Source organism: Lagopus muta, chromosome 7 (assembly GCF_023343835.1).
Source record: "Lagopus muta isolate bLagMut1 chromosome 7, bLagMut1 primary, whole genome shotgun sequence".
NCBI lineage: Eukaryota > Metazoa > Chordata > Aves > Galliformes > Phasianidae > Lagopus > Lagopus muta.
The window spans coordinates 10,037,497-10,064,304 of NC_064439.1; the positions used below are offsets into that span (position 1 = coordinate 10,037,497).

Sequence of the window (26,808 nt, forward strand, 5' to 3'; positions counted from 1 at the left end):
CATTGATTTCCTGGTCACTGTGCATGAATTCTTTCTAGCCTTGTGTATATCCTGATAATCGGACGGATTACAGTATAGATACAAAGTTTGTTTTGTTTTTATTTTGAAAGGCCTACGGTATGCAGCCTTTTTCCCAGACAGCAGCAAAAAACAAGGTGAACAATTTTTGCACTATGTGGTTTTGAATTCTGTCATATTTTCTATTACGTTTCTGTCTTCCATTAGGATAGCTTAGTTTGCTATATTAACCACCAAACCATCATCCATATCACTTCCAATTCTGAGTTTAGTCTGCATTATGTATGTATCTAGTTTGATGATTTTTCTCTCTCCTGGGGGCTGGAAGTGGTTACTCACACGTTACAGTTCAAGACGTTGTTACAATGGTTGCCCTTAAATCAGTCATTTTTGGAGTGGCTGATGACACCTGGTGGTGTATATCGTAAATGCAGACTTAACCGCGTTTGCAGCTGGCGGAGGATGTTGACCTGTCCTACCCCGAGCACTGGCAGGCACTTTGAGCTCTATAAATGAATCTGGTCTCCTGCACGAAAAAGTCTCCTGGGAGCACATTCTCCTCCCATTCAAACACATGCAAACCGAAGCAGTAACATTTCACTGCTGCTGGAGCAAAATTACTGCCTCTGACCTTGCTATTGAAGTCAATAGTATAGCTTCTCACAAGGGCTATGTACCTTTTTTATTTTCTTTATTAACTTTATGGATATGTTGCATAAATGAATGTTTTATATATACTTATGCACTAAATATACTGCATTAAACTAAAAATCTCTGTAAAAAACCTAGTGATGCCTATTTAGAACTAATGATATTTTCAAAACTTTCAATTGGGGCTACTCAAGAAAGCTTCTTCTGGTGTTTTATTTAACATGGTTTCTGGCTTGAGCGCGTGGTTTTTCTTGCCAGCAAGTAAGTTTCCCTGTGTTTATTAAATTCCACATCTCTTTGCCAGCATATTTCCTAACAATGGAATATCTGGAATATACCAATAAGTAACGAGTGTGAATAAAAAGGAAAAATCCTGGAATCCTTATTCTGCAGTGAAATTCCTCAGTAGCCAGAATCTCTTGGGCTCTTCTCCATTTGATTTTTCTCTGGATAAAACTTCAGTCAAACCTTTCTTGCTTAATTGGCCCTTTGTCACTTATTTATTTATTTATCTTGCAGTTCTATAAAGAAGTATTACATTAAATATTGAATATCCTCATTTTTTTGTCAATCTGCAGAGAAACCACATGCATCTACAATGCAGTATCTTTAGTTATCTCTAAAATATTGCAAAGAAAGGACTCTCAAAGTGTTCTGCCACTGGATTTTGTTGAAGGGGAAAGATTTGGTGAAATAAGAATACATTTTTTATAGCTAAATTAAGTGGTATTGTTTTGCCATTCTGAGATACACAGAATTGATACATAAATAAGAAACAAAACCAGTAGAAAGTCAAGTTACAGTGTTAATCTGAACAACAAAGCAGGATGAAGTTCTGAGTCAGAAATTGATTAAGGATCTTTTTTTGATGTTTTATTGGTTTGTTTCTCCTAAACTTACTGCTCCAACATTCATGGGTATAAGCTTTAGTGTAGGCAATTGGGGTTGTCCTGAAATGTCTGATATTTGTGGAGGACTCTGGTCAGATGAGTTATGTACAGGATGCAGCTGCTTCAGCCTAAGGGACTGGAGGTGCCACTTTGTAGCACTTCTTACCCCACATTGTGAAGGGGACCTATGGACCTGAGGGGCTCTGCTTCCCAGGCATGGAAGAGAATTGGACAAAAGCCTGTTCAGGCCAGTGGTGAGAGCTGCAGACTCCACCTTTACAACGTGACATTAAAAAAGCTCCATCCGATTTTTATCAAGATAACTTCTTGAAGAATAGGAGTAATTTTTTCAGATATTTGAACCCACTGAAAAGTGACATTTGGACATTAAAAGGCATTGGGAGTTTAATCTGAGATATGACAGTTATTTTCAAAGTGTAAGGAAAAGAATGGCATTTCAGATAACAAACATTTGATGGTGGCCACTGGCAATTCTGTCTGGTTTTAGTGCTAGAGATTCCTAGAGTAAAATTCTGCCTCCAAATTATATGCATGCTATTCTCAATTACTTCATCAAAGCTTATGCACATGTTTCAAAGGTCAGAATTTGGCCACTGGGACTGAATATTCAAGAAAGAGTGTATTAAAGACATCTGTATATCAACAGAATCACATCCTTTGTCTTCTGTAGGACATTTCAGGAATAAGTGCTATTGGGCACTGCAAGTGAAACAGTTTCTATTTTTTGAATTGTATTGAGATTGCTTAGCAAACACATTTCTTGAAATTTTAGGTTCATGATTTCATGTATTCTTTGTAACTTAACACTGAAAAGTTGACAGTTTAAAGGGAGTAAAGACTGGAAGGGGCCACCCTTCAGAATATTACAGTTGAAAATATACTGTAACAATCAAACCAAGGGGACATAGTCTGAGGAAATAGGTATGCTCAATTGAAGTGCACAGCCTTTTGTTTGTAGTCTAATGCAGAGAGGTCGACAACAGCGTTGTACACGAAGGTAGAAAACAAACCCAAAACTTTTCATTGTGGACAGAGCTCATATTTGAAATTATGTTACCGATCAGACACTTGAAAAAGCTAAAACTTGGCATTCACATGCTGTTTGAGTTAGCACATATTAAATTGATGAAGATCTTTAAGCATGTAGGTTTTCCCCTGTTTTTTAAACATTATACACTTCTTAAACTGTTTATAATGTCTAATTGCTGCTGGATTTCAAGACATATATCAATTTTGTTCTTAGTTCCTGAAGATTTTGACAGAATATCATACCAAAATATTTTGTATTTTTTGTAGGACTGGGAAACAGAAAATCATGACTGGTATTGTTTTGAATGCCATTTGCCTGGAGAGGTGTTGATATGTGACCTGTGTTTTCGTGTGTATCATTCCAAGTGTTTGTCTGATGAGTTCAGGCTTAGAGACAGCAGTAGTCACTGGCAGTGCCCAGTTTGCAGGGTGAGTACCTACGAGCTTTCATGTGCTGATTAGAGGGTTGCTATTCATGAATAGTTTCATTAAGGTGTCCAGATGGTCTGGCCAGGTTAATGGATAAAGAACTGAATATTTTAACAATGGTACATACCTAGAGCATCTGTACAGAGATACTAAATTATGGTGCATGTAGCAGATGGTTATTTTTGAAGACTCCAGCAAGTTTTACTTATACATTTGACAGCACACAGTATACTGTGTGGGAATGTGTGTACGTATGTATGCAATGTATGAATGCAGTATATTGTGGAAATCTTCAACATGAGTAAGTAGATTGCTGTATACGATGCTGCTGTTTTTACTTAACCTCATTTTAATGAATCATAATGTAATATTTTTTTTTATTTTGACCGCATTCCTAATATTTTATTAGAATCATATTTTGCATTATGAAGCTACAATCATGTTGCTGACAACTGTGGTATCTAAAACCAAGCGGTGAAATTCTGCCTTTCATTTACTCCTGTGCATTTATTGGCAGGAAAAGTCAATATGGATTTCACCCATCACATCTGTATCTAGACTGCTTTTTCTTCACAGTTGTTTCTCTAATGAATATAGTAGGGTGACAGCAGTTATTTCTTAGGTATGTTAGAAGAACAAGCAGGTATGTGTCTACGTGTTGTTAGAAGACTAGACATATGGAAGGGCTTGCTGGTACCCAGCCTTGCATCAGCCAGATGTTTTTCCTAACTGTTGTCATCTCCGCACAGCCTCCCACGGTGCACCACATTTCTAGGCTTCCTTCAATAGGGAAGAAAGCATATGAGTAAGACAAAATTGTTGATACAAAAGGTATAAAAATCTGCCAGTTGCCTTCTACCTTGGGTTACTGGAGGAAGAGGAAGCTCCTTGCCAGAGGCTGAGGTCTAGTTGTAGGGCAGAGGACTGACCTTCAGATGGTCTCTGCTGTAACCAGTATTAGGGGTTGGTGCTTCTTAAGCGCAGAGAAGTGTTGTGTTTTGTTTTCTTTTTAACATATGGATTGTTTTGTTTCAAAACAGCACTTTCTGACTGCTGTTACCTTAGAACCAGTTGTAAAAACCTGACACCTGCCTCAGAGTGGGAGCTCTCAGGGTTTAGGGAAATAAGAAAAAAATTAAAAATAAGAAGTGTAAGGGAAGCGTAAGGGAATTAAAAACTATACTAGTGGCTGAGAGCAAGCAGTTAAGAATAAAGACATGTACTGTATCCTCCTGTATCAAAGTAGCAGCATTTAATTTAACTATTCAGTATTCTCTCTGTTAAAAACAAAGAATGGGAGTATATATGTGAATTGCTTTTAGATTTTTAAAGTAATCACCTTAATAATTGTTGTTTCCCATAATAAATATTGATAGTTCTTACAAATAATTAAGATCAGATAAACCTGATCCAGTCTCCACTCTAGTTTGCAAACAGTTTTAGGTGACGCTTGGTGAAAGAGGGAATGTAAATAGTTTAAGCGAGTTTGTGTGTTAGGAGGCTTATGGCATCTGTCTTACAAGATGGATGTCTGCAGAATGGAAGAGCTGAACTGCTGCATGTGGAGTGCACCCATTTGCGGGGTGGTCTGCTCTGAGTTCAGCTGGATTTTCATCTTAGAGCTCTGAGATACTTTATGGCACTGATGTTAAACAAATATTTACCTTTAAGAAAATGCTATGAATCTTAGACCATATGTAATGTGTCCTTTTGCCTATTGATTCCCTTTTTGTTATACAGGGAGAGGTTTGGGAGTCTGTTACATCCTTTCTGCCCCAGAGACCTTTGGCTTGCTCAGTGCCTTGAGTGATAACCAACGTACTTATAAGAATGCTGCCATTTTAAATGCCATGCCATCCATTTTTCCCTTGCTCTGGCACCTCTTACGATAATTACTCCAATTCGTTTGAAGCCCTAAGTTTGCAAACTGGGGCTAACGAAGTTTGCACAGTCCCTGGGAGCAAGGCAGAGGTCTAGATGAGAATTAGCATGCTTGTGTCAGGTTTCAGTATTCTTCCACTGCTTTCCCCCACCTTCCTAGGAACAGGCTGCTCTAATTTTATTTTAAAAGAGCAAGAGAGGCCTATATTCAAAATACTATGGTAGTTTAGAGAACCCTGGCTGATATCCAGAGGACATAACAGAGCTTAACTATCTTGCTTAAGGACAATGGGATTTATTTTGCGTTATCTGCAGTAAATATGGATGTTCAAGGAAAGTAATAGGGACAAAGAGATGTGTATATTTTTGTACTTTTTTTTCTTGTGACTGGACATAGAACATTTTACTGAGGGATCTCCGAGCTCTTTACAGGGGTGAAGTGGAAATATGTTTGAAACCTAATATATTGGGAGAAATAATCTAAGAACACTTCATCCTTATGTAAAGATTGCTTCTGTAATGCTGCCAAGGTCAGCAAGCCTTTGGATTATTTGTTTCACAATTGCTGGCTGTACTAGTTCAATCAACCTGCGCAGCTTTATCTTGCACACTTGACTACTCAGAAGCATTTTATAAAGGACGTTGCCAAGGATTTGTTCATAACTTGAAAATATTTTTTCTCCTGTAACGTTTAGAACGGTCCCTCACATGCTGCGCTCTGAACTCTGTTTCCCTGCTGGCAGTTTTTTCCCACTGCATCCATAAGCAAGAATGTCTCATTCTTGGCTTTTTTTTTTTTTTTTTTTAAATTTCACAGAACTAATGTGAATATTTTATACCTTACATAATTCTCAGCAGGAGACAAGAGTCAAGCAAAGTTCAGCTCAAACCATACTGCAGTGATTGAAGATGCTCCCTGACTGTTGGCTAATCACTCTCTTAAGTGAAATAAATTTGTATTATCATAAAAATTCCTGGTAGATAGGTCACTAGGGAAAGATGGTATCAAGTGGTCTTAGGGATTGCATTAGCCTTTTCCCACTACTGGAATGGTCTGTGCAATACAGGGTTAGTCTGCTGGGTATCTGGAGGAAGCAGGAGACTTGTATGCTTATTGCCACTCTTTGGTTGGATAAAGAGAGAAAATTAATCTCATCCAGTTGTTAATTTAGTACCTCAAAACTGCATAAAGTACTGCAAAAATGCAGTGTTTTATTGTAGTTGTTGTTGTTTGTGAAAATAGATGTATAAAAGAAGTCTGAATAGGGGAAAATTGATCCCAGATTGAATAGCTGCCTGTGATTAATACTCAAAAAACTTTTTTTTTTTAGTATTTTTTTAAGAAAGGCAAAATTATGCATGGTGATGTATTTTGTCCCAGAGGAATACATTTTTTATTTATGAAACAAAAAGGAAGAATTAGTTTTGGTTTCACTTTTCTCCCTGGGCTACTTTGTTATTGTTGTTGTTGCTGTTGTTGGGTTTTTTTGCAAACGTCTGATCAGGCATTGATCTTTCATGCATGTGCTGTACAAGGAATTATCACCAATTTACCCATGGTAGTAGGTTATTCAGTATTTCTGTGTTTTGTGCATATGCAAGCAAAGTGTAGAGCTTAAGATATGAAATACTGTGCTGATACGTGTTCCATAAGTAGGTTGTTTCAGAGTGCTGGTACTCTAGTGGACATTTCATAGGGTACATAAAAATTCTCCATCATGCAGTTCACAGTTAGCAATAGGTGTAACATGACAAGTGAGAATGACAAATGATAGAAAATTAGAAATACAGGCACATGAAGATTACTGAGGAGAAGTAGAACTAGAACTTTCTGTAAAGAAAACTATCACAGCCAGAACCTGTGCAATAACTACATGATGGAACGTATTCCATAAGTAGGGTCTGGCATATTTATACAAATTATACCTATGCATTAGCACCAAATTCCTCTGTAAATTTAAACCCTAAAAAAATCAAAGGGCCAGCAGGTAAATCAGAGAGCTCATAAACAACATTGGTGAATAAATGGTAAGCTTGTACACTTAGTTCTCTGTGGATGCACCCCTGGAAATCTTAACTGCTTCTGGAAATGGAACTGGTGACTTAGAAAGATGTGTCTGTCACTGAGCAGCCTTCACTTAATCCATCACTGAGCAGCTTCCTGCTCTGATGTGGAGCTCTTCAGTGTGTGCATACACCTGACAGTGGAGAGAAGAATGGGAAAAAAAGGTTAATCAGAGACTATAAGGAAACCTCTGTACCTCAGAGTGTGAAGCATAGGTAGTTCCACCATAAACAGTGCTCCTTCAGGCTGGAGTGTTTCTTGGGTGTCTCTTCAGCTGGTGCTGACCTCAGGGAGTTCATAAAGCCTTGCAGTGATTTCCTGCACTGTGCATGTCAGGGTTGCTAAGTCACTTGCAGCTTCACAGTGCAATGTATTGCCACCCTCTTTCCCAGCGAAGCACTTCTATTAATCTGGGATAATGAATGCAAATAGTAACGTAAATCCAGTCTTCATGTACCAACTTCTAAAAAATAGATGTGCCACAGAGGGTAATGCATATTTAAGGTATTTCCTGCACTTACTAGCAGTTAGGTTGCAGCTTTGGCCTTCTGCCTACCAGATGTTATGAATCTTCTACATGAGGATTGCTATTGCTATTGTCAAGTGCTGCACTCATGCACCCACAATGTAAACATCAATGCCTGGCACTTGACTATGATTCAAAGAGGAAAGGCTGCTGATTTCACTATAAATTGGTGTGACTTGGAAATAATCCCTGCTGGGGGATAACCCTGGTGGGCAGCTGAGCATCATGCAGCCACTTGCAAGCTTCACTCCTTTGCTCCTCGGTGGGAACAGGCAATGAGGAAAGGAGGAGTGAAAGCAAGAAAACCTTGTAAGGTGAGAAGTGGAAGAAGAGAAGAAACAAAGCAAAACAGGAAAAGTGATGCTAAAGCAATTGCTCAACATCTCCCACGGGTAGCCAGAACCTGAGCTAAAGATGGATAACCTCCATAAAGCACCCATTTTCCCTTTTTATTACTTAGCACCATAGAATTAGAGAATTGTACAGTCGTTAAGCTTGGAAGAGAGCACTAAGATCATGCAGTCCAACCATAGATCTGGCTAGTCAATCCATGATGCTACACAGGCTAGGATATCTCTGTCATCAGTTTGGGCTATCTACCTGCTTGTATCCCTTCCCAACTTCTTGCACACTATCCATTCACTAGGGTATACAGAGAAACAGAGAAGTCCTTGATGTTCACTGTTGATCCATAGCTAAAACATCCCTGTGTTATCAGCATAGTTTTGGTGACACATCTAAAACCCAGCTCCGTCAGAGCTGCTGTGAAGAAAATTAATTGCATTCCAACCAGAACCAGTACAATACGTACATTAAATGATCCTGAAATGATCTGTTTGGGTTGGATTGAATCTTAAGAGTCTCTTAAAAAAGGTTTTCAATAGTGTGTCTTAGTCGATCTGACTGTGAGAAAAGATATGTAGTAGACATTGCCACTTCTTCAGTTTCACGAGTCACCAGTATTATTTTCCTTTCCTAAAAGTAGAAAATTGAAAGACAAAATTTTCATCTGTACTTGCTTTTATATCGCTCTGTCTATAAAGGGACGTGAAAGTGGGTAAATTTACTTATCTCAGAACAATATAATTTGATTTTATGTTAAAGATATCCCTCATCTAATATTAACTATTCTTTAAGCGTGTCTAGTTTGACTAATCCCAGAACAAGTCTTGAAAACACATACTACTTTTATGAAAAAAATCCATGTTTTTGATCATAGCTTCCAAATCACGTGTTAGGTATGTCCTAACAAGTAAACCTGTTCAAAAGTCAATGAAGTGGTTTTATTATACCTTTCTACCAAGGGTGAGTAACCTTGCCATGAAAAGACTTAATGCTGGCACATGGGCTTCTATTCCCTAATTCGTTACATTTCAATATTTAGAAAAGCAACTGAAGATCTGTTTTTTTTTTTCTTATATCAATGTAGAGAATTGAGGAAAAAGTAGAGAAATTCAAGTTTGCCTGAATTGGCAAGTTAATTATATCATTTTCATTGGTGCTTAAGATTATATTAATTGCTGACATCAATAATGACACAAAGCCACCTATCTATCTTTATGATCTCAGAGATAAGTCTGTAAACCATCTATCTTAACACAGTCTCTTACAAACTGTGCTGCCCATCAGGGCATGATAAAAGGTTCACATGAATTTTGAAATATTTTAAGGGATGATATATTCAGAACCGTGTCAGAAAGAGAGGACTAATCTCTGCAAGTTAATTTTATTGCATCTTGAGAAGCCTGTTAAAATGGTACGTCAGTGGCAAGCATACAGAACTCTTGCCTAAAACGACAAAAGTGACAGCTGCATTTCATAATGCAGAAAATTTAATGCATTGCAGCTGAGTAGGAATATTGTTTTATGCAAAACTGAATAGATAATTGAATTTGAGTAGAATGCGTGTTCTTGTGGCGGATTACTTTGTCTGCCTTGTTTACTTTAAAGAGATACTCAGGTAATTCAGACGTAGGGCTCAAAGAAAATTCTGTCTTATTCCAGAGCCTGGGCAGACAGTCTAGGAAGCATGAACACTGTGAAAATAATGCTAAAATGTGATAGGAGAGTTAGAAAGATCTGCTGGCCCTTTCCACAGTACTGCACTTTGCCTAACACTGGCATTGTCCTTTCAGGAAAAAGCTATAGTGCTGCTTTGCATACAGTAGTGTTGCATGTGGGTTCATGTCTGTGGGGCAGAGGCTATTGAAGGTACACTCTGTAGCTTGCATGGTGAGGTAGAAATATTCCAGCACAGACCAGTGATTTTATGTGTACTGCTAAGTAATTGAACAGACACCTTTATAGGTGCTATGTACAGATTTTATTTAATTTGAGAAGGAGGTAGTAAGTGCAGTCCTGAGATGCATAGGTTACACTCTTGCTGTAGCACCAGGGCCAGTCTGTGATTTCAGTGTCTTCAGTGTCTTTCAGAAGGAATGAAAGCAGAGCACACTCAACCAGAAATCAAATTTCTGTCCTTTTGTCTTTTTTTCTTCTTTTTTTTTCTTTTTGTATTACCATGTAATCTGTGCTCTGCTAAGTAAATATGTAAAACTAGTTGCTCTGTGCTCAATACATATCTTCCCTCTCTATGTCCAGGGTCTGTTATGACTAATTTAAAAAAAGAAAACAAACCTACTGATTAATAGTTTGTAAGCCTCTTAACCTCTCTTAGTTACCATTAGGTACCCATGTGGTACTACATGGCAAACTGGATTCTGTTACTTCATGTGCATCATACGTAATATTGTTTGCTAAGCAGCAGTCATACATAGTTGTGTGGATCTTGCTGAAGACAATCAAAGTTTGAAGAGGCAGGTGTAGCTCAAAGTATTTGGTCCCCATACTTTGCATACAGCTGATGATTGAAGGCATAGAATGGAGAATTCAGCTTGGCACTCATTGCATTCAGAGTTTTGAGGTGAAGTAAACATTTTTGCTAAAAATGTAAGCAGCCGAAAACCTCTGCCAGAAATAAGCCTGGAACCTATATTGCTATTTCACTGCACTTTTGTTTTGAGGAGCTCCTATAGGCAAGAGCAAAGAAGAGATAGCAGCTGTTGTAAGGCCATGTAGTACTGTGCACAGCCAGCAGCCTGGGCTTGGAAAGGCTATTTTGTAAGAGAGCTAGGCACCTGAGAGACACCCTCTATGTAGCAGCATGTTCTCTGCATGAAAAGCTCCCTCTAGCCGGAGTTGGCTTTGAAGGGTAGGGATAAGACTGCACTAGTCCGAGACGGGGATTAAAACGTCTGGATCCTGAACTGTTAAAAAGAAGCAAACTGTGCTCCGAAATCTAGATTAGGTTTTATGAAGGAAGAACCACAAAAACTAACTGCTGTATTTCTTGAGCAACAGGGAATACTCTGAGTTCTTAGTGGCTGGAGCAGTCCTGTGTTTGAGTGTATCCCACACGGTGTCTGTTTGCCTAGTAAGCACATTATAGATAGTATAGGATATTCTTTTAAAAGTAATTTATTTTACTGATAATTTATTGCTTTGCTAATTAAGAAAAAGATGATTTATAAACTATATTGCCCTTCTTCATTACTTTATTCTAATAAGACACGTTTTTATGTGAAAAGTTCTGGCAAAATAGTATGAATATAGGTAGAAATAAAACTGGTAATTTTTGTATAGCTGAAGTCCTCAGCCCAGTCATAATTCTAAGCAGCATGTATGGTTGTTATGACCTGTTAGTATTACCACTTCCTCAGAAAAGATTTCCCCCTAAAAATTCTTCTGATATAGCTTGATCTGAAATTACATTTTCAAAAAATGTTGTGACACTGAGAAAATGTTTGCTGGATGAACTTTGAAGTCAAAATTAAAATGATATGATTGTGTTTTTCTTTGACAGAGCATCAAGAAGAAAAACACAAGTAAGCAAGAGATGAGCACATACCTGCGGTTCATAGTCTCTCGTATGAAGGAGCGGGTGAGTCTGAAACAGGGACAGTTGGCACAGTGTTGTGTGCTGTAGGGGATGCAGTGCAGCTGGCCGTGTGTGACTGCGCTGGAAGAAGTCCTACAAGAGAGTGTTGTTTATTTCCCTTGTCATAAGCAGTGCGTGTGTTTCAACATGCACTTATCATGTCTCTTGGCTAAGGTTAATATAATTGTGGCAGGAACAGTTTATACAACGGGCCCGTAGCTCTTTTGAAACTGACATTTTTCAGGTTTGAGACGCACGTAATGTGTAAGACTGCTGATCTGCAGCTGGGCCTTGTCTGTTCTCCACCTGAAATATTCCAATCTATTGCAATTATTTAGTCTTTTGTTCGTGTTTTATGCGGATTCTCAATGCAGTAACTTGTATTGTCTCGTGGTCCTTTCAGGCTATAGATCTAAACAAGAAAGGGAAGGACAACAAACACCCAATGTATAGGAGGCTGGTGCACTCAGCTGTTGATGTTCCTACTATACAGGAGGTAGAGTGATTTCCTTTCTAACTTCCACACTGTTTAGGCGCCTTTTAACACTGAAGATAAACCTTAAGAACTAAAGCACAACCCTGTTTAATTCTCCTTATGATGAGTACTGCAGCTTTATATTGAGCATTGAATGTAGGAGCTTAAAATGTCATACTTTTCTTTATAAACAGGTAAACAAGTGAAAATATCTTGAGTGGTGCCTGGTTTCCAGACATAGAGTATTGTCAATTCCTTTCATATTAGGATTTTACTAGGAGCTGCAGGTAGCTGAAATCTTTTTTGAAAAGTGTGCTTTATCTAAGTCATGGAATATGGTCTTTAGTGCCTGTGTTTGCATATCTGGCCCAATGTTTTTGACTGTATTGCATTTTTAACTATTGAGGCATTGGGTAGATGTCAACTTTAGAAACATCTGAATGATTCATTAAGAACCAATCATTTTGTTGATCGCAAAAAACCAGGACTCACTTAACATCTGTTTTGCATTAATTGTTCCAAGAATAAAGTTCTAGTGTGTTCTCTTTTTATTTTTTCTTCTGAGCAAAAGGTCTGATTGTGACTCATGTAGATCAGCACATGACCAAACTGGATAGCATATCATTTTATTTACTGTTGTAACCCGTTTGCTATGACATGCTAACATATATTATCCTTTACAAACATAGATGTAAATAAATATTGCTTTATTATTGTTATTGAAAAACACGGATAAACAATAGCTACGCTGATAATTTTGGAGATGTACGTTACGGGCTGGATTGAAGTGGCTGAAACTAAAAATAGGTTAGATTTCCCTTTCATTGTGTCACCTTGACCCACTTCCACAGAGGGTCTTTTTGGCCTTGATAACATCCCAGAATTTGAAGACATTTTTTTTTGGTGATTATAATTCTCATAGATGTTCTTCAAAGAGCATAAGAGAAAAGACTGCATTCCTTACTAGAAAACAGATCTTACTAGGTAAATTAACTGCATGGCTCGCTGTAGGCTTTTGCTATGAGTTTGGAAAGCTAAGGAGATCAGCCTGCATCAGAAAGCACTCATTGTCAAGTGAAAATCCTAGAAGTGTAAAAGCAGTCAACATCGATTTGAAACTGGCATGTATTTTAAGGTGCAAAATCTTCACTTCAGGGAATATACCTTTATTTGAACCAGCATTCTGGATCAGATCTTACTGCTCCAAATTTACCCTGTCATAACCAAGAGGGTTGTTATTTTGAACTTAATCAGACATAAAAGCACTTATTTTACTGCTGAGCATTGCATGAAGGAAGCAATGCAGCCAGTGTTCAGGTGCTAACAAACCATGTCAAGCAGCTGTAAGTATTACTTCTGTATGCTGGAAGGGCAGTGTCTGATAATGCAAATTTCCATGAAGGCTTTTTTGCATAAAACAGGTACAGCACTTTGGCAGTTTTTTCACAATCCTGTTTTCTTTTATATAGAAAGTAAATGAAGGAAAGTACAGGAGTTATGAGGAGTTCAAAGCAGATGCGCAGCTGCTTCTACACAACACAGTGATTTTCTATGGAGGTAAAGTGCTACATTTATTACTCGCATTATTTGATTTATCTTTGTCAGTAGGAAGCTCACAAGTTCAAGATTAGTTTTGGTATTTGATTATCTTAAATTTAGATGGAGTTATTTGAAAGCCCTTACAGATGAAAGTAAGCTATAAGAGGACTTGGTTGACTAGAGGGTCTGCTGTTGCCCACCTGCTACATGCCTGTTTTCATCCTCTCTGCTAAGTGAGTCAGTGGGAATTTGCAACTTTGCCATCCTGTTTCTTCTGCAACCAAAGACACAAGTTAATCTATACTACAGGTTTCTTCCAGAATACGTGTTGCTCTAAAGTAGAAAGATGTTTCTGATGTGCTGTGTCGGCAAAAAACATTGGCAGTATCTGCCTTATTCCAACAGCAGATACATCTACATCCCCCTAAAAATACTGGTGCCATCAGAAAAGGACTGGTGCCATCAGAAAAGCTGCCAGCCACTGAGGGAATTAATAAGGTCTGACAATACAGCTAGTATGTAGAAGCACCACCGCCACTTCTAGAAGTCAGAGCCAGGTCCAGGAACAAGGTTCTCTAGAGATGTCTTTTCAGGAAGGATGTGGTTTGTGGTTCTCCCACGCAGACAGCTCAGGGGAACTGGGTCCAGGCCGTGTGCAGTGTCAGGCAACCCACACTGTTGCTAGTAGGGAGAGCACTAAGAGAGGGAGTGTGCCAATAGAGACATACACAAGTGTCAAGGAAAACCCATAGTGATAAACAGTTTCTGAAGCATTCTCTGAGCAGAAATACTTATGTATTTCTTAAGTACCTGTGTTCACTCCAATGGTGACTGCAGAGAAGCATGTTTTAGGGCAATTGGTAAGACAGCAATTGGCAGAGAAAGGAACTGGATCCATATTTAGAGATTTATATTTGTATTGTTTGGTTTAAAGCTCCCAACAGTGTTTTTGCATTATAAACACAAAAGAGCAAGCAAATATAGAACTGATCATTAGAAAATTTTAAATGGAAGGGTTATCCGAGTGGCTGAATTATGTTTTGCATTCTAAAGCAAGACAATTACAGCATGAAAGTCATAGCAGCTGCAAATCTTTGTGAGCACGGTGATCATACTGTGATTGTTCATAACATTTATTTTTAATTTATAGCGGACAGTGAACAAGCTGACATAGCGAGGATGCTTTACAAAGACACATGTCATGAAGTAAGTAGCACCAAGTAAGCAAGATATAGACATGCTGTTTGGTTTTTGCTTTAGAAGCTAAGAGAATGATTCTTCCTGTTCTGAAAACAAGGACTTGAAATTCTAGCTACTGATTCAGAATTGCTTTTCCATTTTTTGCAACTACACTGTCGTTTGGTTTAAATGATATTTAAGTTTTAGTTTTGAAATAATATAGTATTACATGATTGGACTAGAAATAATTGTACTTGTATAATTTCAGTCTGAAGTGGGATTCCTACCAAATTCTGTAATTGTCATTGAAACATTTATTAATATGCAAAGGAGACCAAAAGGTAAAGATGAGGTGGCTGTCACATTTGCTCAGTAGAATTTTTTCTTTCAAAAAAGTGCTTTAAATTTTGATGAATTTAATAACTATGCATTTTAGCTTTAATAAATCATTAAGTGTTCAATTAAGCCCTTCCCCCATGTTTTTTGAAAGTATGTTTCTGCATCTGTCTTTCATCTGCTCTTAAGACATCTCATTTTCACACCTCGTTGCACAGAAGTAATGCCGCCCAATTAGCAGGCAGGACTGAAAAATTCTGCCACTTACACTACTGAGCTCATACAAATAGGATTTTTGGAGCTTATTTATATCTGTTTTTGTTTTTCAGCTGGATGAACTGCAGCTTTGCAAGAACTGTTTTTATTTGTCAAATGCACGACCTGACAATTGGTTCTGCTATCCTTGTGTATGTTGCTGACACGTATTTTTATTTGTTTGTTTTTCTGCATAAATTCCTGCAGTTTGATCTCATTAATGCATTGAATATTCAATTTCTGTAAACGTGTTTCAGATGTATGATTAAGACTCTCTTAAATCTAGATATTTAACACAAACAAAATGTTGGTTGAAGTGCAGGGCCGTATCAATACGTGTAATAAACTTGATTATCAGACAGCTACATCACTTTCACAAGAAAATAAGGAGCTTACAGAAGTAAAACTTTAGGAAAGGAAAGGACAAAGAGAAGTTTAATTTGGGGGATGCTTAAAATACATGTTTTCAATAGTATTTTTTTTATGATAATCCAAGCAATAAATCTTACAGAGAAATGTGCATTGTAAGAAGATAAAAATGAAAATAAGCATTAGATATAAAACAACAACCATATTCTTAAGAAACTAGCATAGCATTACAGTAAAATATTTGTGGTACAAATTAATATAATGCTTCATATCCAATAATAAACACAACATTTTTTTTCCAGATACCTAATCATGAGTTGGTTTGGGCCAAAATGAAAGGCTTTGGGTTTTGGCCAGCCAAAGTCATGCAGAAGGAGGACAATCAAGTCGATGTTCGCTTTTTTGGTCATCACCACCAAAGGTAATTTATTTATTCCACGTGTCGCTTTCTAAAAACAGTATTTAGAATGAGTTTATCTCATGTATCACACTGGGAGTAGTGGCTCAGCTTGTTGCAAGCCAGTTGTTTCATAAAGTTTAAAGCTCAGTCTAACACATCCGAAGTTGCCAAATGGCTCAGAGATTCCACGGTTGGGATAGAGTTGTTACTTAATGCCATTTTAATTAAAGAAAGCCAATGAACTTCTGTGCAGAGAACTGTTTTTTCGAAGCAATAACAATCTGCTAATCCAGTCCAAGGTAAAAATTGGACAGAAATGCTCTCATACTACCAGCAGTACTGACTTTCTGCAGTGTCCTCTTCTGAGCAGTCACACTATGTGTTTTTTTGTTTTGTTTTAGCAATATAATATACATCACAAATATTTCTGTTTTACTGCTGGAACACTGATGAAATTCCTGCTGTGAGGCGGTTGGCAGTTTCAGAGAATAACTCTTTACATTGGAAACTTCACAATCTTTACTTCCAAATCCACTTGTGTGTTCGACATTTGGGAAGGGTATAGCAGGGTCGCTACAGTGGATGTACTGATTTTTTTTGTTGTTTAATTTATGTGCCTATATGTGAGCAGAGGAATATAAATGTTTGCAAATTAACATGGTTTTGGGGAAAGTGTATGTTTTCAAGCATCCCAGAAGGTCTAGAGATTCAGTAATAGTGTTCTATGAAACTGTTCATTTAAATTGCTTTTTGATCTAACTTTAACATGCTTTAATTTGTGCATGAACTACCAAGATTTCCTAATGGGTGCTAAGTGGATGCAGCATCTTTATTTGTGTCACAATAAAAGAACGATTGTCTTTGAATCTGTTGCAGCTTACCTTATTAGTAGTTCTGGCATTAAGTTCACAAAGCTTCAAACTATTGAAGAAAGTAGGATGACCTGTGGGATCAGGTATTCGTAACTTTTCTGAAGTGTGTGCTGGCAGAAAAGGCAAAATAGATTCTGCTAGAGTGCCATTTTTTGAAAAATGGAAGACCAAATTCCCAGTAGGTGTAAATTAGAATTGTTTCTCTAACTTCACTAAATGATATTTATGTTACAATAATTGAAAATCTGACCATGGACAATTAATTTATTACATTGTTTACTCTTTTATGTAGATGTGCAGGGCAGTAACTCTTTTTCTTTAATATCCAGTGCTGCATAGTGTAACCTTTCAAAATGTCAAAAGCTGCCCATCTTTCTCTATGAGGACTATCTCTGAAAATACCAAAGTACTTTTGGAACCGTATCACTGGTATAAATTCAGTCCAGAAGAGCATGACAGTCTCTGTAGGAGTTCAGTCCTGATAGACAGGAGTCCAAGCCACAGAGTATCTATATTCAAAGTGATAATTTGGTACATGCCTTGCTGATTTTAGGAGAGGTCAAGGGCTAAACTGGATTAGCAAATGAATCTTCAGTAAAGATGTTTCTGCGTCTGACAGAGCATTTAGCAAGAGAACAGGCAGCTGATGGGTCTCCTTTTGGAGCTAGGAGATGTTTGTGGCTCATCAAAAGCAAGCAAGACTTTCAACACGCACAGCTAATAAGTGCTGATAACATCAGTGTCTAATTTGTCACATTTTTCAAATGTGTTAAGGGTGGGAAGATCCTGTGTAAATAGGAATTGTCAGCTCTTGGCCACTCTGAGAAACTGCTTTAGAAGTCCGTTTTTTAAGTCAAGATCTCTTGTCCTTATTTTGTGTTTCTCAACCCATCTGTTTATTCAACAGGGCCTGGATCCCCTCTGAAAACATCCAGGATATCACAGTTAACATCCATCGGCTGCACGTGAAACGCAGCATGGGTTGGAAGAAGGCCTGTGATGAGCTGGAACTGCACCAGCGATTTCTTCGTGAGGGGAGATTCTGGAAATCAAAGAATGAGGATAAAGGGGAAGAGGAGGCAGAGTCAAGTATCTCCTCCACCAGCAATGAGCAAGTGAGTGTCACCACGATGTTGGCATCCAGAGAAATTTATTATAGGATAGGGTGAAAACATGACATATCCTGAATTAATGTACTTTCAAATTAGCCTTGTGCTCTGTCTGCAGTTTTATGGTGACTGTAAGAGGATTCAAAGACTTATTTTCCGCATGTTGTGTAGCTTAGTGTTAGCAAGAATATGCATTTTTTCTCTTCCCCCTTTTTTTTTGGATGACCTCTGAGAAATTTCAAGATGTTTGTCAAATGGGATCCTGGGCTCCATCAGGAGAGGGGTGGCCAGCAGGGACAGGGAGGTGATTGTCCCTCTCTACTCGGCTCTTGTGAGGCCCCACCTGGAGTACTGTGTCCAGGTGTGGAGCCCTCAGTACAAGAAAGACATTGAGATTTTGGAAAGGGTCCAGAGGAGGGCGACTAAGATGATCAGGGGGCTGGAGCACCTCCCCTATGAGGACAGGCTGAGGGAGTTGGGCTTGTTCAGCCTGGAGAAGAGAAGGCTGCGGGGTGACCTCATTGCAGCCTATCAATACCTGAAGGGAACCTACACCCAGGAGGGGAGTAAACTCTTCAAAAGGGCTGACAACAGCAGGACTAGGGGAAATGGTTTTAAGTTGAAGGAGGGAAGATTTAGGTTGGATGTTAGGGGGAAGTTCTTTACTAGGAGAGTGGTTAGGCCCTGGAACGGGCTGCCCAGGGAGGTTGTGGATGCCCCGTCCTTGGACGTGTTTAAGGCCAGGTTGGACGAGGTCCTGGGCAACCTGATCTGAATGTGTATGTTTGGTGGCCCTGCTAGGCAGGGGGGTTGGAACTACATGATCCTTGAGGTCCCTTCCAACCCGGGTGATTCTGTGATTCTGTGATCTGTGATCTACAGCACCTTGATGAGAACAGACCAAGATTTCTAAAGTTAAGCAGGCACATTCAAGTTAAATGTTATGGATATCAGATGGATGGCAGCACTGCCTTCCTGAACTCTCATCAAGGGACAGCCCTGAGCTGTTCTGCCTTTTCGCAGCTGGAGCATGTTCACTTGGCACTTGGGACTGTATTCTGTGCTACCAGTCCCTGAGCAACACCAACCGTGACTGTTAGAAGGTCCAAGTAAAGTGACGTGCAAGCGCTGCACTTCAGGAGCATGTGACCAGCAATTAATTAAAGTAATTCCAAAATAATTCTGCAAAATAAGAAAAATTACACTGCCTTAACAAATCTGAAATGCACAGAGGGAAAAGATAGAAAACTATGCAAATTCCCTTATCAAAGCCGGGCCTTGCTAGTCATTTCGTGTCCAAGAGAGAGTTTATATTTGCAGTCACTGACTTGGCAGGAAGTTTTTCATAGCTTGCAGGATGCTTCACTGTATTTTTGGCAACTTCTTCACTGGCATGATCTTCTTTCCTCATTTGAAACCACCAACATCTTCCTAAATTTCAAAAGATCATTGTGTTTTGACCCTCTTCTCTGCCCTTTAGTCAAATAGGCCTATCATCTAATTTCTGTCCAAAAACTTACAGCTCATAAAACTGGATGTTGCTTTATGGGGTTGTGTCTTAACAAAGATATTTTTGTTTTGGTTAGTTTACCTAACTAAACCTTTGTAGCCCCCTTTATTTAATTTTGCATATACAGTCATGCAACAGCATAGAATGAAACAAGAGAACAGTCACAAAATTTATGACAGGTAACAGTTTCCGTAGTTTTTCAGGTTTTAAAGTGTCCATTTTCATATTTTCTATCCTGTCTCACCTGTTCATCCTTCACTTGCTTAATGCTTGTACCTGCTTCATTGGTTTCCAAACAGAGGAACATAAGAATAGCCATCAAACTCAGAGCTTTAAAGGAATCTGCAATATTCTTGTACTGATGCTAGATAGTACCGGATGCTTCAAAGGCTTCAGGAGGGAACTGTAAGATTATATACCATTCACTTAGTCTTAATACTTATTTTTTTTGCTAGCTATTCTTGTTTTTTTTTTAGAGATGACGTACTGATAACCCTTCATGTATACAATAATAATCAATTAAAGCAAGTCTCAGGAATCTTACTGCCTTTCTTTATGCACGTTTTCTTTGTGGTAGTTGTTGCTTTCTGTCTTCGACAAAGATCTGCTACCTAGTTATGAGTTGCTGATATCACAGTATTCCAGAAAACAAGGGTTTGAATTTGCGTGTGAAATGAAGCAAAGAATGATTACAGATATTTTAGAAAACACATACTGCATTTTAGAATGTTTGTGAGTTTTTGTTCTTTTATCGGAGTGTACTTATCACTGATAATGGAGAAAGTTTACTGTGTGTACTTGTTATTTAAGAACCATACTCAACTTTCTGTTCGCTAAATAATTGCAAATGAGCACAAAGAAGACACACATTGTTCGTGTTACAATGACTGCTACTCATATGAACTATTGTTTGGAATGATTCAGTGTTCTTTTCATAATGTTCACAGCTGAAGGTTACTCAGGAACCAAGAGCAAAGAAAGGACGACGTAACCAGAGTATGGAACTCAAAAAAGAAGTAAGTAACCTCAATTACGTGTTTGCAGAGATAGCAACCTAAAAAGTCTGAAGTTGTAACAGATGCACCTTTGGATGCTTTCACTTTTTACTGATTTTGTAACACTAATCTTAGAAATTCCAGTCCCATAGCTTTGTTCTCCTTACTAACAAACATAATCGTACATGCCAGATTCCAGCCACTGGTGTCTTTATGGTGATATTCTGTATCATGAATAAATCCAAACTGTCAGTCTACAAGATTTTTTTAGAGTCAATTCTACTTGCTAAGTAAATCTACAAACAAAAAATTCAAAAGTATTTTGCAAGATCAAGAATATTACGTTCATAAAATACCATAACCAGACTTGTCCATGGAAATTCCTTCCTGGTCTATCTGCCTCACAAACCGAACGAATTGGGGGAAACATTAACCCATGGTCATGTAGTTACAGAACTGTGTTATTATCCTTGCACACAAGGGGGCAGTTGCTTAGGCAGTCATAAATCTAGCGTTAGTCCCAATTTCTAAGCATTTTCTTGCCCTTGTTTCAGCTTCATGATGAACAATGAGAAAAAGTTGTACATATGCACAGGACTTGGGTCCCTTCTACAGAGGAGGGTTCACGTATTTCAGCATCAGAGCTATGTGGGATGGGCCTGCTGCCTGAAATATTGATATTGTATCTGATTCCACAGGACTGTGTCTTCAAGGCACCTTCATCAGTGTGGATGTGACCGTAGTTTCCCTGGGACTGCCAGAAAGGGAGAGTGGCATCTTTCCCAGACTGCAGTTTAAGGATGTCTAATCATCTTAGTTTTTTCTATCTAGTGTTTTCTATCAAGCAAATTCTGTAATTTACGTATTTTTGTCTTAACATTTGCATTCTTAGCTCTGTTCATACTTTATCAATGATCCTGAAGTCAATGCAAGCGACCAGTTATAGAGTAATTTGTTGCAAAAGGGGATACACATCATTTTGGTTGGTGTGCCATGTACCCCATCACACTGTCAAGCACAAAGGCCAGTCCTGAGCAAGTCTGGTGCACTAAGGACTGTGAGCTTTGTGTGTACACTGTTAAATGAGCTTTTAAAAATGTAAGTTAAAAAAAAAAGTACACCTGTGTCTTGAGATACTTCAAATATCACCAAGGATTTGCAAATTTATTGCTTTATCTGTTCTGAAGAGCAGAAACAATCAATATTACTCTGCAATAACATAGGGAGCTAAATTAAATACAGTACATTACAGTAACTATGATTTCTTTCCTGATAATTGTGTAATTACAGAAAGCTTCTGTGATCATCCAAGTTCTATGTTATTGGAATCAAGACTTAGACGCTCATTAGTCTTTCATCTTCAAAGCACCTTTGAAGTACTAATCAATCCTTACAGCAGTTCTATGAAATAAATGGAATATTACAGTCTCCAGCAGAGCCTGTTGGGCCAGAGTAAGCCCTGTGTTTGCCAAAAAAGTTGAGGCACTGTGGCCACATTGTCTCTTCAGGAAGAATAGTAGGGGAGAAACCTGTAGTAATCCTTTACTGGGTCTTCAGTGATCTGGTATGGTACTTCTGGGGAGGTGATACTTTTTGTTGAGGTTGGCGGTACTTTTAGGGAAGTGAGGGTCTGTGTATCTTCCTTTCAGCAGAGCTCCTAGCTCTGGATCAGAAAAGCCTCCCCAGAAAGCTCATCTACCCAGTGTTGGCAAACACCGTTCACGTCAATTGTGCTGCTGTTAGTCAGATAACATTGTTTCTCCAGAGAGAATTGAGAGTTAACTTGTTCTGTTTTGATACCCGGATTTGCAAGTTTGTTCTTTCTTTGTAGGAGCCAGAACCTGAAACTGAAGCAGTAAGTTCAAGCCAGGAAATTCCCACAATGCCTCAGCCCATTGAAAAAGTTTCAGTCTCAACTCAGACCAAGAAGTTAAGTGCCTCTTCTCCAAAAATGCTGCACCGGAGCACCCAGACCAATAATGATGGAGTGTGTCAGAACATGTGCCATGACAAATACACCAAAATCTTTAATGATTTCAAGGACAGGATGAAAGCTGATCACAAAAGAGAAACTGAGAGAGTTGTGCGAGAGGCAGTGGAAAAGGTAACACTTGTCAAACACCACCTACGCCCTGGTTTGAGGAGAGGAGGAGTGGGATTGGGATTTTTTTTCTACATTCTTTTCTACTTTAATAATATCCACCCATCAGAAAGTAGGTAAAAAAAACCTTCTTCAAAGAGACTGTATAAAAATAGTCTTCAGTATTCTTTTCAGACAAATTCTTTACCAGCAGGCCTTAGTTTACGTAGAAAGCTCTTGTGGCTTCTGATTCTAGTCTAGTAAAATCAGTTTGTGATCCAAAAGTGAAACTGATTGTTCCTTCATGATTATCTGTTGCCAAAGCCTTTCTTTGTCTCCATTGTCAAGTGTGTTTGTAAACAATGTAAACAATGTCATTGTTTAAATGCTATTCGTAAACAATCCTTCTTCCATCAAACTTCTGACCTAAACATTAAAGAGGTTGGCTAAAATTTGTTTGAATCTTCTTGTCTAACAGTAACATCTAAAAATTTGTTATCTGAGTCTGAGCTGGTCACCTTTGGCTGGAGAAAACAGGACAAATCAGAGGATGGTTCATCTGACCTCACTTAAGTACCTGTCTCAAGTAAAAAAATGAATTTCCTCGTGGAGGGAGGACTTTGGAATGAACGTAGGGAGTTTAGGTGTTAATCCTGTAGGACTAAGACACCAAATCTCCAGCTGTTTGTATGAGGGCAAAGGAATTCCACTGACAACGAATAATACAGTGGTACCTCTCACTGAACTTAGAAATGTTACAGTTTGTATTTTCCATTGTGCTGTTACTTTGGAGTTATATGAAGTTATAGATTTAGAAAAGACAAAATCTTTGCCTAACAAAAATTAATTCATAATTTTAAAACCGATCATTAACGAAATAGACATGGAACCTGTGTGGCTGTTTTATGGTTGCCTTGCAGAACAAAACAATTATGAACAATTCTTAGGAGACAGAAGTTTTGTTATAGCTGTAACAGAGACTACTTTTTGTTTTCTGAGGAGAAGAAATCTCTATGTGACCTCCAGTCACAACAGTATTAGGGGCTTAAAGAAGATAGATTTATTCCAGTAGCTATCCACTGACTTGCTTTGCTGACTTACTTTCTTATGGCAGCTGCGTACAGAGATGGAAGAAGAGAAAAGGCAGGCTGTAAATAAAGCCGTGGCCAATGCACAAGGAGAGATGGACAGAAAATGTAAGCAAGTAAAGGAGAAGTGCAAAGAAGAATTTTTAGAAGAAATTAAGAAGTTAGCGGGCCAGCACAAGCAGCTGATTTCCCAGACCAAGAAGAAGCAGTGGGTAAGTCTCAAAACTTACTACAAGACAATAACTGGAAATGTATAATGCAGACTGCAGGCCAATGGTAGACATTCACTTCCTTGCTTTTACTTGGATCGCTTTTTCACTTGTCTTTCAGCTTCAAGGTTTGAGCTTTCAGATTTCCTTCACCCTCACATTTGAACTCCAGATTTTCATTGCTTTCTATCTTATTTAGGTGGTGTTAACAGAACCATCTTCCATAGCCCAGCCAGATGTTGCTAAATATTGCTGAAAAATGTGTGGTTGTACTTCAGATCAAACAAATTTTGCGTTATGTTCCCACTCCTTTGATCTCAAGGCCCTAGAAAGTACAAGCCCTAACTGTATGCATTTGGAGCTCCCTTCTAGAAATTCTCGTATTGATATCATTTTGCCCTTTTCCTCCCAGAGCTTTGTCTGCAGCTCTTTTATGCTCCTGTGCATTTCAGACAAACATTCTCAAATACGTTTCCCTCCCATTCTCCCGCTCGCCTTGGAGCTTCGGCTTGGCCAGCTGTGGCAGAGCAGTGTGCAGACGCCTTGCCACAAGATGGCACGCTGCTCTGAGTGACGGACGGCCACCGGCTGCCACCGCACAGCACGCGTTCCTTCCTCTGCAGGGGGCTGTGCTTGGTTGGGCTCAGCCTCGTAAGCCTTTCTGGATGAAGCGGTGGGCCCTGCAGAGAGAACTGTGTTCTGTAGGGGACTGACAGAAATATTAAAGCAAGACAATAGGTTGCTGCCTGTAACAGCTGCAATTTCGGGTTTTTCTTTTTAAAGAGAACTCCTTTTGAGCTCCTGCAGTGTTTTCATTTTGATTTCTAGTAGAGATGTACTGTAGGTGTGACAGTGCTGCAGTGTTTGGTTCTCCATCAGTGAGCAAATCCTTTCCTGTGTACCTTGGGTCTGTAGACCCAAGAAGTTATTTAGGTCTCAAACTCGATCAAGTTGTCTGTAATGAGTCACCAGCCCCTGGTGTCTTTGTGCTTTTGCTTGTGGCACTTGAAAAGGAAACTGAATTGGCCTTTCCCACCATAAAACTGTGTCAAATGAGCTCTATTCTGTGAGATGTTACAAGTACACATGTGAACTGTTGCCACCACTCAACTGATAAGTTGTAATTCAATCACAGTAACTGGATCGTGAGTCCAGGCTCTTAGCTGGAGCTGGATGGGATTGTTTCTTTTTGAAGGCAGAATTTGTGAAAGAGGCTCCTGAGATTTCTATTTGTCTGTTCCAATGTGCCTTTACTGTGTCCTTTAGCCTCGTCAGTGTGCTGTGGCACCACATCTCTGCATCTTAGGATCATGCACTTACTGCCTCTTTCCAAGCAAGACAATTAGAGATATAAAGAGCATTTGACAGCTTCACCTTCTCCTGTGGGCCCAGAGCTGTCAGTCACCACCTTAAATGAATGCATCGTGCAGGCAGCTGGTTTTCATGTGCTGGGAGGGAGGGGAAGGATAAACACCTTTGCATTCAGGCTGATGGATCTGCCTGCCAACACGCAGCCTCAGGCAGCTGGAGCTGGTCCAATTACACAACTCCCCAGTGATTTTTCTTTCTGTGGCACTAATGACAGTCCCTGGTGTGTAGTACCACTGTTGTATGCAGCTATTATAATAATGATGCCTCCTTACTAAAATCTCATGTAATTAACACATACTAAATGAGTTTTGGTGGCTTCGCTTTTTAATTAGAACCAGAGACCTCTGGTTTTGCGTAATGCAGATGTCTGGGTTTGGGAATGCAGCTGTTACTATTCATACTGTATTTGTATTTTTCCTAGATTTAAAAAAATAGTCTGGTCAGAATGAAGGGATTGCTTTGCTGGTGCTTGACAGGCACACGAGCAGGCATGCCTCCTCACACCTTCGTAAAGAACCACGTTCTGTGTTGCTCTGACTGGTCACAGTCCCCTTGGTTTAGCCAAATTTCAGTTCTGTACCTTCAGAAGATTTGGAATTAATACAGATACCTCAAGTGAACGGCAAATAAAAGGAAGAAATGGAAAGGCAGAGAGTCATGAGTTTATGCAGTGTGATGATTTACAAAACTCAGACCACAGTTGTTTTGTTTCTTTTTTATTTTTTCCAGTTATTTCACTTGCATATAAGCATCATTTAAAGTGGTGCATAGTTCATCTTTAACCTTCTCAGTAATGCTTACCTGTATATTTGTTCTAACTTGCAACAGGTCGTCTTCAAGTAACTGCGTTTGTCTGTGATGAGTACAGTCTGAAACAAAACCCCAAATGATTGATAATGTTTAAGATGTGGAAAACACAAAGGAAAGGAGGCCTGAGGCCAGCTGGCATTTTGCCTTCTCTGCCACATGTGCTGGTACCAGCTTAGATGACACTTTATTTCCCTTTTGTAAGGGGAGATTTACATCCCACACTTATGGCCAACATATGTAAAGGGAACTGCAGTGTCTGCAAACGGGTTGTCCTCTCCTTTCTTAGTGTTTTTGATCTCTCCAAGTGAGCAGATGTGAAGCTTGGGGATGAGGCCCGTGCTGAATGCAATGGAGGGACACAGCTGTTCCCTGTGCGTTCCAGCAGATGATCCTAATGGCTCCCATAGGTTGGTGGGCAGCCAGCAACATGAAAAACCAGGAAAGCAGGCCTTGAGAGGATGCTCCTTTGCAGATTTTTCTACAAATAAACTTCCCTAGAGCTAAGATACAAAGAGAAAATGGAGTGGAGAAGTTACCTTCTCATGCAGCTGAAGCAGTCCCTTTGCTGGTGATAGAAATAAATAATTACTGTTTTAGTTGATGTAAAAGGCAACTTTCGTGCATCTTATAGGAGAGTATAGAGTTATTGCATTTTTATTTTGTTTTAAGACATTTGGGTTTTATTTCCTTTGTAGTTCTCTTGTTTTATTAACAATGCTGTAGTTAGACAGTACGTTGAAAGTACAACCTGTGTTACTCTGTGG

General features: G+C 38.9%; 1 protein-coding gene across 6 annotated transcripts in view; it reads left to right on the forward strand.

The window, feature by feature from the left end:
- The window catches only part of ZMYND11 (zinc finger MYND-type containing 11), a 102,693-nt gene that overhangs the window by 71,318 nt on the left and 4,567 nt on the right, over positions 1–26,808 (forward strand). For 4 of the 6 annotated variants that reach the window (XM_048950379.1, XM_048950380.1, XM_048950381.1 and 1 more), the window contains 12 exons: positions 111–155; positions 2,877–3,038; positions 11,373–11,450; positions 11,851–11,943; positions 13,392–13,479; positions 14,612–14,667; positions 15,306–15,383; positions 15,903–16,021; positions 17,780–17,987; positions 20,439–20,507; positions 22,318–22,590; positions 23,681–23,866. In XM_048950379.1, coding sequence (XP_048806336.1) covers positions 111–155; positions 2,877–3,038; positions 11,373–11,450; positions 11,851–11,943; positions 13,392–13,479; positions 14,612–14,667; positions 15,306–15,383; positions 15,903–16,021; positions 17,780–17,987; positions 20,439–20,507; positions 22,318–22,590; positions 23,681–23,866 — 1,455 coding nt within the window. The remainder of the gene's footprint in view (positions 1–110; positions 156–2,876; positions 3,039–11,372; positions 11,451–11,850; positions 11,944–13,391; positions 13,480–14,611; positions 14,668–15,305; positions 15,384–15,902; positions 16,022–17,779; positions 17,988–20,438; positions 20,508–22,317; positions 22,591–23,680; positions 23,867–26,808) is intronic. The other 2 variants (XM_048950382.1, XM_048950383.1) reach the window with 2 other exon arrangements.